Source organism: Nematostella vectensis, chromosome 11, assembly GCF_932526225.1.
Source record: "Nematostella vectensis chromosome 11, jaNemVect1.1, whole genome shotgun sequence".
NCBI classification, from domain to species: Eukaryota; Metazoa; Cnidaria; class Anthozoa; order Actiniaria; family Edwardsiidae; genus Nematostella; species Nematostella vectensis.
The window spans coordinates 13107278-13126199 of record NC_064044.1 but is presented as its reverse complement, the minus strand read 5'-3'; the positions used below and the strand labels follow the sequence as shown (position 1 = coordinate 13126199).

Genomic DNA, 18922 nt, shown 5'->3' with positions numbered 1-18922 from the left:
TACTACACGAGCTTCTAGAATGAGGGGGGGGGGAGGTGTGGGTGAAATCGGATGGAAGGCTGAAAACAACTAGAAAACATTGTAATTTTCAGCAAAAATGATGTGCAAAATAATCCCTCGGTTAGCCCCTAGCCGGAGCACCCTGTTATGTCATACCGAATTTCTACATGGCTATCGAAGTAACATGCTTTGTTATCAGTGATAGCGGCAGAAATGTCATGGGTTCCAGAAGCCTTCAATGAGAGGACTGTGTGTTATTGAATGCACGGAAATGGAGTGGGTCTGCAGTCACTGGTAACATATTAGTACATATAAGAGGTTCATTAAATAACGGCACTTTTTCGCGTTCTGGGAAAGGAGGGGGGGGGGGGGTTCTTGTGATTGTAGCGCATGTATCTTACATACCACAGGAAACACGATGATACGATCACAACGGCAAGGACAAGGCTAAAGACATTTCTGTGCATAAAGGCGCGATATCGAACTTTCCTGGCACTTTGATATTTATACGATATTTATCACTCATCTAAAATCGGATATAAATCAGATATTTTTTCACAGGGTTCTAGTATCAGATATTTAGTCGATATTATAACAAAGCTGACATCCAGCAGAGAGGACGAAGGAGTCTCTATAGATATCTAGTAGATTCTAATAAGATAATCTCAGATAATATCACAATATCGAGGAGTAGACCACAGAAGAAAGAAGAGAATCTAAATAGACATCTAGTAGATTCTAATAAGATAATCTCAGATAATATCACAATATCGAGGGGTAGAGCAGATGGAAGGAGAGGATCTAAATAGACATCTAGTAGATTCTAATAAGATAATCTCAGATAATATCACAATATCGAGGGGTAGAGCAGATGGAAGGAGAGGATCTAAATAGACATCTAGTAGATTCTAATAAGATAATCTCAGATAATATCACAATATCGAGGGGTCCAGCAGAAGAAAGAAGAGGATCTAAATAGACATCTAGTAGATTCTAATAAGATAATCTCAGATAATATCACAATATCAAGGGGTAAAGCAGATGGAAGGAGAGGATCTAAATAGACATCTAGTAGATTCTAATAAGATAATCTCTGATAATATCACAATATCGAGGGGTAGAGCAGATGAAAGGAGAGGATCTAAATAGACATCTAGTAGATTCTAATAAAGATAATCTCAGATAATATCACAATATCGAGGAGTAGAGCAGATGAAAGGAGAGGATCTAAATAGACATCTAGTAGATTCTAATAAGATAATCTCAGATAATATCACAATATCGAGGAGTAGAGCAGATGAAAGGAGAGGATCTAAATAGACATCTAGTAGATTCCAATAAGATAATATCAGATAATATCACAATATCGAGGGGTAAAGCAGATGAAAGGAGAGAATCTAAATAGACATCTAGTAGATTCTAATAAGATAATCTTAGATAATATCACAATATCGAGGGGTAAAGCAGATGAAAGGAGAGGATCTAAATAGACATCTAGTAGATTCTAATAAGATAATCTCAGATAATATCACAATATCGAGGGGTAGAGCAGATGGAAGGAGAGGATCTAAATAGACATCTAGTAGATTCTAATAAGATAATCTCCGATAATATCACAATATCAAGGGGTAAAGCAGATGGAAGGAGAGGATCTAAATAGACATCTAGTAGATTCTAATAAGATAATCTCTGATAATATCACAATATCGAGGGGTAGAGCAGATGAAAGGAGAGGATCTAAATAGACATCTAGTAGATTCTAATAAAGATAATCTCAGATAATATCACAATATCGAGGAGTAGAGCAGATGAAAGGAGAGGATCTAAATAGACATCTAGTAGATTCTAATAAGATAATCTCTGATAATATCACAATATCGAGGGGTAGAGCAGATGAAAGGAGAGGATCTAAATAGACATTTAGTAGATTCTAATAAGATAATCTCTGATAATATCACAATATCGAGGGGTAGAGCAGATGGAAGGAGAGGATCTAAATAGACATCTAGTAGATTCTAATAAGATAATCTTAGATAATATCACAATATCGAGGGGTAGAGCAGATGGAAGGAGAGGATCTAAATAGACATCTAGTAGATTCTAATAAGATAATCTCCGATAATATCACAATATCAAGGGGTAAAGCAGATGGAAGGAGAGGATCTAAATAGACATCTAGTAGATTCTAATAAGATAATCTCTGATAATATCACAATATCGAGGGGTAGAGCAGATGAAAGGAGAGGATCTAAATAGACATCTAGTAGATTCTAATAAAGATAATCTCAGATAATATCACAATATCGAGGAGTAGAGCAGATGAAAGGAGAGGATCTAAATAGACATCTAGTAGATGCTAATAAGATAATCTCAGATAATATCACAATATCGAGGAGTAGAGCAGATGAAAGGAGAGGATCTAAATAGACATCTAGTAGATTCTAATAAGATAATATCAGATAATATCACAATATCGAGGGGTAAAGCAGATGAAAGGAGAGAATCTAAATAGACATCTAGTAGATTCTAATAAGATAATCTTAGATAATATCACAATATCGAGGGGTAAAGCAGGTGAAAGGAGAGGATCTAAATAGACATCTAGTAGATTCTAATAAGATAATCTCAGATAATATCACAATATCGAGGGGTAGAGCAGATGGAAGGAGAGGATCTAAATAGACATCTAGTAGATTCTAATAAGATAATCTCCGATAATATCACAATATCAAGGGGTAAAGCAGATGGAAGGAGAGGATCTAAATAGACATCTAGTAGATTCTAATAAGATAATCTCTGATAATATCACAATATCGAGGGGTAGAGCAGATGAAAGGAGAGGATCTAAATAGACATCTAGTAGATTCTAATAAAGATAATCTCAGATAATATCACAATATCGAGGAGTAGAGCAGATGAAAGGAGAGGATCTAAATAGACATCTAGTAGATTCTAATAAGATAATCTCTGATAATATCACAATATCGAGGGGTAGAGCAGATGAAAGGAGAGGATCTAAATAGACATTTAGTAGATTCTAATAAGATAATATCAGATAATATCACAATATCGAGGGGTAAAGCAGATGAAAGGAGAGGATCTAAATAGACATCTAGTAGATTCTAATAAGATAATCTTAGATAATATCACAATATCGAGGGGTAGAGCAGATGAAAGGAGAGGATCTAAATAGACATCTAGTAGATTCTAATAAAATAATCTCTGATAATATCACAATATCGAGGGGTAGAGCAGATGAAAGGAGAGGATCTAAATAGACATCTAGTAGATTCTAATAAGATAATATCTGATAATATCACAATATCGAGGGGTAGAGCAGATGGAAGGAGAGAATCTAAATAGACATCTAGTAGATTCTAATAAGATAATCTCCGATCATATCACAATATCGAGGGGTAGAGCAGATGAAAGGAGAGGATGTAAATAGACATCTAGTAGATTCTAATAAGATAATCTCGGATAATATCACAATATCGAGGGGTAGAGCAGATAGAAGGAGAGGATCTAAATAGACATCTAGTAGATGATAATAAGATAATCTCCGATAATATCACAATATCGAGGGGTAGAGCAGATGGAAGGAGAGGATCTAAATAGACATCTAGTAGATTCTAATAAGATAATCTCCGATGATATCACAATATCGAGGGGTAGAGCAGAGGGAAGAAGGGTATCTAAATAGACATCTAGTACAGTAGATTATAATAAGATAATCTCCGATAATATCACAATATCGAGGGATGAGGAAAGGAAAGGGGTCTAACCACTATCTAATAGCATATAATTAGAGGAAAACAAATGATAATATCCTAATCTCAATATCAGTGATAATGTTCGATATCGCGCCGATCTCTTTCTGTGGTTCAGTGTGAGTAAGGAGAGGGATGGGGCAACAGATATCACGCGAGAACTCTCAGAACAAAGGGAGTCAGAGGATGAAAACACAGTAGTAACGCAACCATCAATTTTAAAAGAGTCTTTATTACATTTTGGAATCCTCAAAACCAATGTTTCCGTTATCAGGATTAACTGCATTTCTTACAAAACAGAGATAATCAACGAGTGAAAACTTTGGTGAACTCTCGTTTCAGAGAACTTTAGAACCGGGAACGAAGACTAAGTTTAGCCACACAAGGACTTGTATATGTTTTTGCTATTGTCCTCACGAAAATGCAAACTGCTAAAATGCTATAGACATCGAGTTTGTAGACAATAGTTTTTCTCTCGAAAGTGTGTAGTAAAATGTCCACTAACAGGTTCTAAAAATCACCAGAATTTCGTCTTTGTGTTCGTTGTCGTTCTCGGATCTAAATCACTAGCTAATGTGTAACAAATGTATCGACACAACTAACTTTGACTGTCATTGGGACTTCCACGACTCACCTACACATTACCAAAATTGGCATGAAAAATTAAACTTACCATGCATGTTGACAAATTGGCAAAGATCTGAGCTGATATGATGTTAACTTACCATGTTTTTTCTGATAATAAACTTGAAACATTTTACCTCAACTGGTCTGAGGAATTTTACTTACTTTGCACCTTGATAAGTGGCTTGAAGTGTGTTGTAAAATCTCCCTAGCTTTCCATTTCTGAAACTGGAGGCTTAAAGTACCTGGAATAATTTTCCTTACCTGAGAAAAGAGGCTGGAATAGAAAAAAAAAAGAATACTAGATCTTGCCACTGTGTTTTTTGTCACCACTCAACACATTACAAGTCATAGTACATTTTTTCTCCTTAACATCTCAGATGCGAAAATAGCCCCAATCACAAGAGAACCGTAAATTCTAATACCTGCCACGAAAGATAGCCGTGTTTACCTTACACCACACAGTCTGCAATACACATTCCCCCTTCCACTATCCACTATGTACCACTATCACAGAGGGCAGTTTTGTGAAGTCAGTCAATAAGGATGTAAGAAACGTACTATCTGATACGACGCGCGCTACCGTGACCACCTTGGCAGTTTTGTGAAACCAATAGGGATGCGAGAAACGTGCTATGATTTACATGGACTCCACCAGCAAGGAAAATAAATGCCTCAGTGCAGAATCCTCCTAGTTCTGAAGTTCATGTCAATCAAAGTGTGATTCTCGCATGCTGATTGGCTAACTTTCTTGAAACGTTGTGATGCTGACCACGTTAGCGTGCGTCACACTGTCACACTCTCGACGGCAAATTCTTGGACCACTTAGTCCTCTGCTAGCCTAACTTATAACATGTGAAGTTAAAAGAGAATTATAATCACCATTACAATTCTAGAAACAGATTCCAAACACTGAAGATATTGAGCATTTTTTATGACATGATTCAAAAGTTAAAACACAACTTATTCGTCCGCAAAGACAGAAAGAATCTCAACAGAACCCTCTGACAACCCTTCCAGGTTTCTCCCCATGTAGAAACCGGACCCGGCATCAATTCTCTGACATTTGTGACCGTCCATGGGGAAACGCACACTTAGGTTTTTCGTGTAAACGCCAAAAACAAACGGGTATTAAACGGAATTTCTTTCCGTGTCCACGGGATTTTTTTCCGTGGCCACGGAATCTTTTTCCGTGTCCACGAAATCTTTTTCCGTGTCCACGGAATTTTTTTTCCGTGTCAACGGATTTTCTTTACGTGGACACGGGTTGCGCAATCTTAGCCCACGGCTTTCAGTATTTTTTTAAACGGTATACAACACTCAAGTACACGGCTTTCAAAGTCGTATGGAGGATTGCAGACAATCGAGTATACATCGTCGCGTCGGATAAAGATTTTTAATGAAGGTCAATGAAGATCTTTATTTATTATTTAGCTCTAAAAATTCTTGAATCTCTAAGTCTTTAATCATTAAATTCCGAAACTGTTTAATGATCACGTTCTCGGGATCCCTGGACGTTAAAGCCTCCGCGTTATGTTTGACCATGCAAGTCCCTTAAATCGCAGGAAGTGAGTAAATATCAGTTTAAAAACTACAGCCAACTCTTTATCGCTGTTTACCACCGTTCCTCTCCTCCTTCCATAGATAAACACATCGATTGCCAGAGAATAAGTGAGCATACTTGATAATAAAGCTTAGTTTCTCGATATCTAAGTATAGCCGATTCTGTACGATTTCTCGATTTCACTAGAGCGGCCACGATCAGTGAATGTTTGATTACCGATTTCGGTGTTTATTGTTTACATAACAACAAGCCGAGACTGCCACTAAGTTAATGACACAACAACTTTCGCCCTTATTTACGCATTATCGTACTATCCACACATAGCGCGCATCAAATACATCGCTGAATTATTAGGAATAAGCATTTCTGATTTATTTCTGCGCGATTCATTAGAGCGGCCATGATCATTGAATGTTTGATACCGACTTCTGGGTTTCTTTTTTGTATCAGGTATCAGACTGTGACACCTGGGCTTGTTTGCATACGACTAAACTCTATGAAAATGTTCTACCAAACGCGAAAATCTTAGTGACAAACTCAACCTTATATGGAATTCTTTTTGATGCATGAGTATTAGCTAGTAAAAACTGCCTTAGCTTAGCCGTCGATAGCATCCTCTTACAGGAAATAAAAGACAGCATTACCGGTCCCCTTTCTTGTTTGCATACTCTAAGTTGTGAAAATGATTTCCATTTAAATCGGAAGATTTAATCGAATGGTTCAACATTCACGACTCGCGACCCGTGTGTTTGATTTGTAGACACGGAATCTAGACGGCCGTGTCAACGGCTTTTAAAGTTTTTTTTAAACGGCTTTTTTACCGCGTGCCCACGGATTTTCCTTCCGTGGCCACGGAAAAAAATTCCGTGTCAACGGAAAAAAATACCGTGGCCACGGAAAAAAAAATCCGTGTCAACAGAAAAAAATCCGTTTAAACGGCGTGTCAACGCCCGTGCCCACGCGTTTGAAAACCTTAGTGTACGTTTTCCCGTGGACGGTCACATTTAGTCAAACCAAGATGAATCTAATTTTAAGCTGCCCACGTCCCAGAACGCACTTGTCTTCAAAACCAAAAGACTTTCAGTAAGCCTCTAGCCCTCTGACGACCCTTTTAGATCTGTCTCTTTAGAAAACGGACCCCGCATCAATTCACACCCCACCTATCTCTGAAATCCTTTCAAACCAATACATTAAGTGTTAGATTAAAGACACACCATAGCTCTTCAAAAACCGATACAATCGAAATGAACCTCAACCCCTCTGACAATTTTTTTAGGTTCCCCTCTGTGTAGAAGCCGCACCCCACGTCAAGTTCCAACCCAGTTATTCTCCCATCAACGACGCAACAACCACAAAAGATAACAATGGTCCTTTATAAGAATACAACAATACGCCTGTTCCAGTGTGGTGCTAAGTGTATGAGGTAAGTCAACCTTTAGAGTGAATGAAAAACAGTCAGACAGATCTAGATCAAACAGATCTAGGTCAAACATGTCATGTGAATCAAAACTCCCAAGCTACAACAGGCAACTACGATCAGAATAAAAATCTACAGTAAAGAGCAGTCAACAAAAGAACTAAAACCTAACCTAAGCGGTGAAACTATAGCAAACCTAGATAGATTACAATTCCCCTTCAGCAACTGTTCCTCGACTGATCTTTCCACTTGCATGACTTCATTCCCGACTAGCGCCCACTAATGCATCACTACTAACTGGACATGCGAAAGAAAGAGTCATGGGGGTGGTGTGAGTGGGTACAGAAAGTATTTTGAAAAGTGGGTATGATGCCAATTCGGTTTAATCTTATTGCATTGTTCTAGTTTTCATCGCTACGGGAGTTTTGGAAAATTATCGGGTTTTTTTTTGTTAGGACTTTCTAAGCAATCCTGATGTTAAGAGCGTTGTGCTTAAGAATGTGATGTTTTATGTTTGATGACAAACAAAATGGCCGCAAGAGCAATGCTTCATGGGAATTTGGGTAGCCCCTTTAAAACAAGTGACTGGTTTGTTAGCAATTATGGGTGTGGTACCGTGTTGTAACTCAACCAAGGAGGTCATATCGGTAACATGGTAAAATCCCGTGCAAACAGCCTCAGAAACTACCAGCAATATATAGGAATCACTCAACGTAAACAATACTGTCGCTGCTTGCATGGGTATGTATGCAACTGTGACTGACACTTCATAAGAGCCCCCAGTCCACCAAGTCATGCACAGTGGAAATTCACAAGAGTCGCTTGGCTACCAGTGAGCTCACTGTAACCCCCACACAAAGTGTCAGATGTGAGTATTAAATGACTCCGAAGAGAGCAAGCAAAACCTCCAGCCCGCAACCTTAGAGCAGACTACAGCAGGTGGAAGCTTCATCGGGGATCGTAACTCTACAACGGTCGCAGTCACAGAGAGGGACTCCACTACATCTGGCATCCGTCACACAAATGGCTTTTGTAACCCTGTAGCGAGTTTGCCAATTCGATAGAACAGTTCCTTCAGGGATCGAAACTCTACAACTAATTCCACAAATTCCGCTTCCTCTGGTATTTGTGATACAAAAACAGCTTCCGTGAGTCTGTTGAAGCCACACTAGAACTACATCTTCGCAGAAGCCCTCGAACATTTCTACAATAGACTTCCCAAGCCATCTTCAATTTCAACTAGCTAAGGTAAGGTAAAACAATATGCCATCAGTCATTAAAATCAGCAAAGCAGAACTTCGTAATCAGCTTTTTTACAATGCACTCGGACCATCTTCAAAAAACAGCACAGCAGAAGTCATTAAAAACGGCACGGCAAGGCATAGCATGGTACAACTTTGTCATCGGCTTCTCTACAATGCACTCAGACCATCATCGAAAACAGCATGGTACAACTTTGTCATCGGCTTCTCTACAATGCACTCTAACCATCTCCGGAAGCAGCAAAGAAGAAGTAATTAAAAACAGCACGGCAGAACTTCATAACCATTCTCTCTACAGTGAACTGGCGCATTATTCCTCTGCTTTACAACGGGTAACGGGAAATCTCAAACATCAGCATTTCTACAATACACGAAGGTACACGAAAAAGACCATTATCCACCAGTCACAAGCCCCTACGTCCAGCGAACACCCCTCAGCCGAACCTGTCAAGACGCACATCAATCTCACGTCCGTCAAATGAGGCACCATTAAAGGCAGCTGTGAAACACAGTTAAGGTATATGACATGTACATAAAATAATGATATCCTGACTGGACTCACACCAAAACGTTTGGCATGCTTTTTCTCTGTTAGAGTATCTTTCAACAACACTAGCCCCATAATAAAGGGTTAATGTCATAAGAGTTTTTTTAAGCTTACGAAAAGATGCTTTCGACACCCCCACCCTTCATTCACCATCTGATTACTTCCATTTTGGGTCTTTTACAGCCATTGTGCACTTTGTCAGGCAATGCACTTTGGCATTGACGGGTACTCAAGCACATTACCGGAGAAAGTACATAGAGGCTGCAAGAAAAGGTTACTTAGATGCTTTATGAAATAATTTAATTGTATGAACGTGAAAGTCAATCTATGTAATAGGACACTTGCAGTAAGAAATCATGCGACCTTATGGGTGGCTAACTTGCACTCTTTGGCGTTTAGCAGTAAAATAACGACAACAAAAGGTGACTTATTCAGCGCTTACGAATAAGCCAGAAAGTTTCTTTGTTAGACAGGGCTTATTTTCATTGAAAGATTTTTTTTCGTCAATCTTTGGCGTGACAAGCGGAGTCATTTCTGTGTTTATTTGGCTTTAATTTGTGTGACTTCTTAGTGCAACTCTCTATTGCAATGGTATAAAAAGGATACAGATTGCCATCTGGGCTTCCTCTTGTGTCTCAAACACAACTATCCCACAACCTTTTGATCGGCCACTGGGCTCCGTCAAGATGTCTGCTCTCATGACTTTACCTTGAGACAAAACACAAACAGAGTTTACAAACTGCGGATGGCTTGTTAAATAGCGCAGATCATAATAGATTCTTTTGTTAGTTGAGGTTTCCGTTTGCCCCCCGGAAGTAAACTTGTGAAAATGCCACTTTAATTGTAGCTCATTAGCACTTTGGATTTTTCGAGTTAACCTACCATGTTCTTATTATACAACGGGTGCTTAGTGACATTTTAGGCTAGTCAGGTTCTCAAATAAGTATCTAAAAAATAACTTATCTAAATAAGATATTATAACGACAGGTTACTGAGTTACTGATACAGATATGAAATGGCAATAAAGCTGCCTGCCTATAATTACCCCAGTTATTACAGTAATTCAGTTTCCTGGCCATCCTTGAAATTCTAGTTGAAATTAAAAACCTGTTTCAAATTGTAGGCTAAATGGTTACTTTTAAAAAGGGTTCTTATTTGATAATTTTAGGCTCATAGGTTCTTTAGTTCTTTTATAAAGATTTTGTAACGTAGTGTAATTCCAATGTAGCTGTAATAATAAATAACAATAACAGTTACAGTATGTATACTGGTGATGACTACAACACGATTTACAGTCAAAGACTAAGGATTGCATAGTTAATTTCTAAATTACAACAGATTCTGATATACTGTAGCACTAACTCACTGGGCTCAAACAGATTCTGACATACTGTAGCACTAACCCACTAGACTCAAACAGATTCTGATATACTGTAGCACTAACCCACCGGGCTCAAACAGATTCTGACAAACTGTAGCACTAACTCACTGGGCTCAAACAGATTCTGACAAACTGTAGCACTAACCCACTAGACTCAAACAGATTCTGATATACTGTAGCACTAACCCACTAGACTCAAACAGATTCTGATATACTGTAGCACTAACCCACCGGGCTCAAACAGATTCTGACAAACTGTAGCACTAACCCACTAGACTCAAACAGATTCTGATATACTGTAGCACTAAGATTCTGACAAACTGTAGCACTAACCCACTAGACTCAAACAGATTCTGATATACTGTAGCACTAACCCACTGGGCTCAAACAGATTCTGACAAACTGTAGCACTAACCCACTGGGCTCAAACAGATTCTGATATACTCTAGCACTAACCCACTGGACTCAAACAGATTCTGATATACTGTAGCACTAACCCACTAGACTCAAACAGATTCTGATATACTGTAGCACTAACCCACTAGACTCAAACAGATTCTGATATACTGTAGCACTAACCCACTGGGCTCAAACAGATTCTGATATACTGTAGCACTAACCCACTGGGCTTAAACAGATTCTGACAAACTGTAGCACTAACCCACTGGGCTCAAATGGATTCTGATATACTAAAACACTAACCTGCTGGGCGAAACTTGTCCTTGAGGTCTTGCCATGTGTACTTCCAGGGTAGCTAACAAGAACAAGTGATCACCTTAAGGTTAAATACCAAATCAGCATAGGGTCAGGTGCATGTCAACTGCTACCAACATTTATAACAAACACTCCAGCCCCACTACCAAAGAGAAAGGCCTATTGCCAGCTTGCTTGAGAGCTCAAGAATTAACATTTCTCACAAACTCTTCCACATTCATTCTTATAGTGCAAGACCCATATTAGCTTGCTTAGGTGATACCACCCCATCTTAAAAAGAAAGGCCTTTTGTCAGCTTTAATATCTTGCTAAAGATATACCATTCCCTCTCCATAGAGAAAGACACATATCAGCTTGCTAGGGTAATACCCACCCCCTCTCCAAAGAGAAAGGCCCCTAGTCAGCTTGTCTGAGTGATTCCACTACTCACATTCCTCACAAACACTTGTTTTCCAGATGCGTCTCCCTGGTTCATGGACGACCCAGCAGAACTTGAGGTGGTAGTCCCATACTGTGGTGTACTGGTGCCATATGACGTACTGGTCCCATACTGACCAGTGCTGTACTGAGACCCACCATACTGCCCTGCCATACTCTGCATAGTGCTCTGCATTGGACTCTGCATGTTGCTGAAGTTACCGAGGTTGCCAAGGTTACCCAGGGCACCAAGGTTAGCCAGGCTGGACATGTCGGGCAAGGAGTTTGAGGTGCCCATGCTCTGACTGGCACCCATGCCCATGTTTTGGTTGCTGGAGCTGTTGGTTTGTGGTTGGGTGTTGCCAAGGTTCGCCACACCCCCAAGCCCGGTTAGCTGGGCAAGAGCTGTCAAGCCCTGTTAAAAAGTAAATAAAAAATAAAAAATTGTAACAGTTTAGAACTTGTGTAGTTCAAATTAGTAGAGCAAGGCATTATGAAATGAGCTCCCATGTAAAGGACTCATCAGAACTTGTCAGAATAGATACAGACTGCTATATGAAGTTTTGATGAACAAGGATGTTTGTTCTAACTATTCCACTTTACAGTATCCCAACTGTAAGCTTCCCAAAATAGTGGTATACAGTAACTTACTCTTTATCTGTCCAAATATCCTACCTCTTGAACAAGTATTAGTTTTGGATAGAACAATATAAAATCCAAATAAATTCAAGAGCACAGAAAAACATGGTGGAATTGGGAGGTGCCTTAGGCAGCTGCAATACAAATGTCTGACCAAATAGCACAATTTAGATAGAAATTGTTGTTTGTTGTGGCAGAAAACCCTTGAAGCAGAAGTAAGAACCAACCCAACCTATGTTTGAACTGGGAATCTAACCAGGATCTCGAAGGAAAGAGACACAGGCAATGCAGAGAGACACTCTGCTAATTGGGCCACCAGTACTTGCCTATACCACATTGTACACAGCTCTTATATCCAAACGAACCTGCAAACTCTGTAGTAACTGCAACAAGGCCATGGGGTTGTTCGCAGCGGCTGCGGCAAGAGGGTTGTTAGCTCCTGCTCCTCCAAGTAGCTGCTGGGCATTGGTCGCAAGGTTCGACATCTGGTTCTGTACAGGAGGAGCTGCACGGTCCTTTAAGTTAAGTTGGACAATTAGATAAGATGATCTAAGAAATGCCATAAAAGTAGACAGCAGGCAGTAAAACTATATCAGCCCAGGGCTATTTCTGGCAGTTAGCACCCGGTTTGTTCAGTAGATCAGTAGACTAATCCAAACTTCCTGCCCATTTTAACAGGAAAGGGTTGGAACTGAGGGCAAAGTTCAGTTTTTCCGCTGTACCCTTTTGTTCTAAACGGATTTATTTTATACCTAGAAAATGTGCAAACAACCTCTTTTCTTATTGAGTTCTGAATCTCAAACCTTTCCCTTTAGCATATTTTACCCTGAAAAGCATATTTTCATCCAATTGAATCAAATAAGGGTACTAGAACCCCTGCTAACCTAAAATGCTCTTTTCTCTCATAATATATCCCCCTAAAATTTCACAGCAAAGCAGAGGATAGAAGGGTGTATTCAGATTCTTGACTCACCATGCGTACACGCAGGGCTCTATCCATCAACATCTTCCCGTGCAGCAAATTAACAGCGTTCATAGCTTCCATGGGTGTCTCAAACTGCACTGTGCCCATCCCCTTGGATTTCTTCTCATCATCTTCCATTATTTCTGCTCTGATGACATGCCCTTCAGAAAGATTACCCATGGATTAGTAATGAATTAGCATTTGAAGACAATTTAGACCCATGGGTACCTGAAGATATCATGATGATACTACTGTATAATAAATATGATAGTCTGATGAAGATACAGTAGTGTGAAACTTACCAGCGCACTTGAATGTGTCTTTAAGCTTCTGCCAGTTCACCTTGTAATCGAGCTATAGAAGAAACAACAAACATGATGTCACTCTCTAAAAATAGTGGAAGCACGGGTGGCCGAGTGTGTTAGCGCGTCGGCCTCTCACCGCTGTGGCCAAGGTTCGAATCCTGGCTCAAACTGGGGATTTTTCCGGGTTCCTGCCTTGGTTCGAATTTGTGTCACAAGTGAGTTGAAGTTATTCTCCCGTGTTTCCAGTCTTCTCGGATAAGGACACTAAACCGGAGGTCCCGTCTCTTCAAGCTGCACTACATTAACCTGAACCGAAGGGACGTAAAAGAACCACTGGGGACGCAATAAACCCTCTGGCAGTGACCACCCCCAGTGACAGTGCTTACAATGCTTACTAACAATACACTCAAGGGGGCACTTGAATTGGAGCCTAGCTCTGTTGTGCCTTCCGCACCAGTATAACTGGTGGAAATAGAATAAAGAAAGAATAAAGAAATACTATAGGATAACTTGATTTTGAAACTCAACTTTCTACTGATCACTCTCCTTTGTCATATTCTACCCTGAATTAATTTTTCTTTCCAGTTATCAAATTGGAAACATTAATTGATTTTGATTCTTCTTATTACATTATTCTTGAGTGGGCTCAAACATATACAGTACCACTCACGAACATAGGGACACTGCGAACATCGCGAACAACGTTTGCGAAATTCGCGAACATATAGACTGTCCGCGAACAGATGCAAAATAAACGGTTTGACAAACGGTAACGTGTGATCCAAGGCTTAATAACAGCTAGAAAAGCGAGAAGCCATTTATTTGACAAAGACTTGTATTAGACAGAGAATTAGTTTGGGGAATGAATGGCGATCGCTTGATATTCCTTGAAGATTTTCGAATGTGTGTTAACTGCTAGCGAATAATACTTTTAAACAGCGGGAAGCCATTTATTTCACCAAGCAAAGACTTTTACTAAACACGGGAGAATTAGTTTGAGGAGGGAATGCCGATCGCTTGATATTCTTTGAAGATTGTCGAATGTGTGTTAACTGCTAGCAAATACTTTGAAAAGCGGGAAGCCATTTATTTGACAAAGCAAAGACTCATGTACTAAACACGGAGGAGAATTAGTTTGAGGAGGGAATGCCGATCGCTTGATATTCTTAGAAGATTTTCGATTGTGTGAAAACTGCTAGCGTAGACTTAATAACAACGGGAAGCCATTATTTGACAAAGACTTGTAATAAACACGGGAGAATTAGTTTGAGGAGGGAATGCTGATCGCTTGATATTATTCGAAGATTTTCGATTGTGTGAAAACTGCTAGCGAAGACTTTTGAATAGCGGGAAACCATACTTTGATAAAGCAAAGACTTGTACTAAACACGGGAGAATTAGTGCATTAGTATTTACCGGCATATAATGTGTACTTATTCACTCCCAAAATAACCTCGAAAAACGGGGTGCGCATTATATGCGGAACCCATTGTTCACAGTATGATAAAAAGCGCAAAATTAATAAGAAAATGAGGTGATCCCATTGTAGGTGAGAAACAGTCACAAAATTGCTTAAAAATAACAAGGTAAAATGTATTCCAAACGAAGAATATCTTTAATTTTCTTATCATGTGTTTTGTAAGAAAATAAGCCCCAAAACTCGCCAAAAAAACAGCAATTACTTATACTCCCTTCACGATTTTCTTTTTGTCCACCATGTTGGAATTTACTCTACCCAAACTCTTTGCACCTCATCCAAAATAGCGGTAATTGTCGTGAACAAACACAAGCTCGCATTTCGATGTTCCATGTGAAAATACAACAGCTTTACAGTTGTGCTAAGTTACGCTGCTTATGCCTATATGGTTTAAAGTGGTTATCACCTTCAATTTCAGACGTAGAAAAGCATTTACTGTACTTATGTACAAATAAATAAAAATGAATTGTGAATCGGAACATTTATCTCGTCATGATATTTCTGTTTCTTTTTTGGTTGTTTCTCATTTCCTTGCTATTTCTATTGGGGTGCATATTATACGTGGGTTTTTAAATTTTTTTTTTTTTTAAAAGGCCTTGAAAATTGGGGTATGGATTATATGCAGGTGCACATTATACGCCGATAAATACGGTATATTAATAACTAATTTACAGCAGAAGTTGGATTTTATGATGGCTTGGGAGAAAGAAAACTTATTGTAAACTCAAGGTATTGTTCAAAACGTAGTAAGGTCACTATGTGTATCAAGGATGTTATTATACCAAACATGTATCCCTTGCAATGACGTCATTTTACTGTATTTTCCAATAAGAGAAGGAAATGCTATCATAAAATAAAGGTCATTGTTCGATCAAGTATGGTCAAATCTAAGTACTGTCCTTACATTGGTCACAAAAACTGTAGAGGCTGCGGGGTCGTTGGATTTCTTCATCATGGGGTTGGTGCTCAGGTTCAGGAGACTAGGCAAGCCTCCTCCTGATCCCCCTACTGACTGGGATGCCGAGTTGCCACGGAGACGAGACCTGTGCATTCTGTTTTCGTCTTCAGGACGTGTCTGTGGATAGCATCAAGGAACTAGCTTGAGGGTTGAAAAGTAAATGTAAAAGGAAATTATAAAGGCCACAATTTCCCTGAAAAAATGGTACCATGGAAACAGAACTGATCGTCCTGAATTTTGTGTGTCTGTCCTCTAACAGATGCACAGACGATGTCACAGGATGCCAAAAACAAGTCGAGGAAAAGTATGCAAGAAATTGCTAGTTAAGTTATATGACTGTTCACTATCTAAAGTCATGCATTTGCCTTTTTCTGATATACTGTAGCACTAACTCACTGGGCTCAAACAGATTCTGACAAACTGTAGCACTAACCCACTAGACTCAAATGGATTCTGATATACTGTAGCACTAACCCACTGGGCTCAAACAGATTCTGATATACTGTAGCACTAACCCACTAGACTCAAACAGATTCTGATATACTGTAGCACTAACCCACTGGGCTCAAACAGATTCTGATATACTGAAACACTAACCCACTGGGCTCAAACAGATTCTGATATACTGTAGCACTAACCCACTGGGCTCAAACAGATTCTGATATACAGTAGCACCAACCCACTGGGCTCAAACAGATTCTGACAAACTGTAGCACTAACCCACTGGGCTCAAAGGTGTTCAAAATAATTACATCTATTTGGTTACTAGATATATTTAGTAAACAAGTGTGTGTGAACCTCAAATACAATTTTTGACAGCCTTGCTCACTATGACATCAAACCAGTGTGTTCTCTGATTACAAATACTTTTCTGCCAGAGAGGGAATAAACTGAATAAATGACTGAATAACTATTTAGCAAACGTACTTGTCTAACAAGAAGATTTCGTCCATTAAAATCCTGGCCATTACACAGACTGATGCACCGCTCTGCACTCTCAGATGAGGTGAACTCCACCACCCTAGAAATAAAATCATATTGATAGAAGAGAACAAGAGAAATAGAAACAGCACTCAAAAGCACTAGACAGATAGACTTTGATGCAATGTATGCAAGAGCTATGTTCAAAAGGAAAGTTTGAGATTGATTACAAAAGCATATAGCAAGAAAAAAAATTGAAAATGATTTTGGGGTGGCATTCTTTGTATTTTTTTTTTATTATAAAAGCAAGATAGAAAAAAAGTAAAAAAAAATCTATAATTTTGTATAATTACAATTTTAGCAGATCAATTTATCAGTCTATGTTATAAACAGAACTAAACATCCCTTTTTTCAATTCCATACAATTTCATGACGTTATAAAGTTTGACATTTAACAGATGAAAGGAAGAGAGCAGTTCCTGTTAACACCACAATACGAGTTGCAGTAGCATGTGTTTGTGAAGGTTGAGAGAAGAGTAGGATTGGTTGATAGTAACATACCCACAGCCCTGCAAAAACAAACAAACAAATAACAGCAATTAATTATAAGCACTGTCTTCCATCACGGCAAGGTAACAATAAATTATCTTAAGAATATTTGGATCTGCCATATGTTGTTTCTCACACAGAACCAACAAGGCATAGAGGTCAGAAATTCTCCAAGTAGTTATCAAAATATTATTGCCTACCTTAGATCTGCCTTTCTCATCCTCAAAGATTTCTGCAAATGCGACATCTCCAACAACTACAGAAAATAAAATATTACAATATGCTGGAGCAATAATAACGTAACAGTTGGGATTTGCAAAGCATGCTGGACTTGCATGATATATGGTTTCATAGGCTATGAAACCCTATGCAAATGAGATGATCATCTCAATAGTAAATTAAATCTGCTTGGATCACAGGGAATTACAGCTAAAGCATCCACATTCTATTTGTATCAAATAATACAGGGAAAGTTGTATTTTTTTAATATTCAAAACAAAAGCAAAACAACAGCAAAACAACATTGTCACACATGTCGGATTTAAAGACTTGAAAATAAATACAGTTATATTACAGTAAAAAATTTATTCCCCGCATAATTTGTAGTTGGTTTCCTACAGTTTGTAGTTAAGAGCTTCTGTGAAGAAAATTAGAATAAATATGGATTTAAAAAAAAAATGTCCGCTTAAAATTGTTATCTGTTATTCGCGTACTTGATTTATTCACTTCCAAATCAAGACGAATCTAACAAAAGCAATAAGCAAACCCCTAAAAAATCACCGCAAATACCAAGTTCGATTCAACGCTTAGCTCGCATGACGTTTCCCCATCAATTATTCACTCACCTTTATTCATATGGTCTTTCAGATTTTGCCATCGGGATTCGAAAGGAATATTAGACACAAAGACCTTCTTCTCTGGTGCACCGCTTGACCGTGATCTCCGGTTTGTGTCGTAAGGTGTGTATCTTCGGCTTGTACTTTCTCTATCTCTCTTCAAGTCGTTTCGTTCAAAGTTCCCCCCGCGTCTTCTGCTATCGCTGTCTTCGCGGTCGCTATCCCTGCTTCCCTCTCGTTGATGCCTGGAGTCGTCTTCTGCTTTATTGTAGTCTGTGTTTTTGCTGTAGGCGTTGCTGTAAGCCATTGCCAGCGCGAGTTGCTGATCGGCTGACTGTTGTTCTGAAGACGCCATTTTGGTTTTTGGTGAAGACGCTCTGGGCTAGTACCCATGGCCCCACATGTGCTCTCAAGCCGTCACGTGACTAGCGACCACAGTAAACCTCGTTTCAAAGGGTCTTCTGGGTAATTTCCAATAATTGCACTTCCTATAAAAATTACAACAATCATATGAAGAAACAATAGCGAAACACATTAACTACGTTGCAGAAGAAAGAAATGTGTGCTTGATAAAATA

At 39.0% G+C, this 18922-nt stretch overlaps 1 protein-coding gene across 1 annotated transcript; it reads right to left on the bottom strand.

The window, feature by feature from the left end:
- Positions 1–7312: 7312 nt before the first annotated feature.
- Positions 7313–18749, bottom strand: LOC5517552 (myelin expression factor 2). Its single transcript, XM_032361932.2, has 12 exons — positions 18355–18749; positions 17710–17765; positions 17522–17529; positions 16967–17060; positions 15986–16156; positions 13602–13653; positions 13309–13460; positions 12701–12850; positions 11710–12111; positions 11268–11319; positions 9791–9892; positions 7313–9136 (listed from the first exon to the last, which is right to left on the bottom strand). The coding sequence occupies exons 1-12, from the start codon at positions 18698–18700 to the stop codon at positions 9072–9074; spliced, it is 1650 nt and encodes a 549-aa protein (XP_032217823.2). The 5' UTR covers positions 18701–18749; the 3' UTR covers positions 7313–9071.
- Between the last annotated feature and the right edge of the window lie 173 nt (positions 18750–18922).

Bases quoted from the DNA above. Each gene is read 5' to 3' on its own strand.
- LOC5517552 (XM_032361932.2), bottom strand. From the start codon at position 18,700: ATGGCGTCTTCAGAACAACAGTCAGCCGATCAGCAACTCGCGCTGGCA. The intron at 17,766-18,354 runs GTGAGTGAATAA...TATTTTCTGTAG, and splicing joins GAAAGACCATATGAATAAAG to TTGTTGGAGATGTCGCATTT. The intron at 13,654-15,985 runs GTAAGGACAGTA...TTTCTTCTATAG, and splicing joins CTACAGTTTTTGTGACCAAT to CTCGATTACAAGGTGAACTG.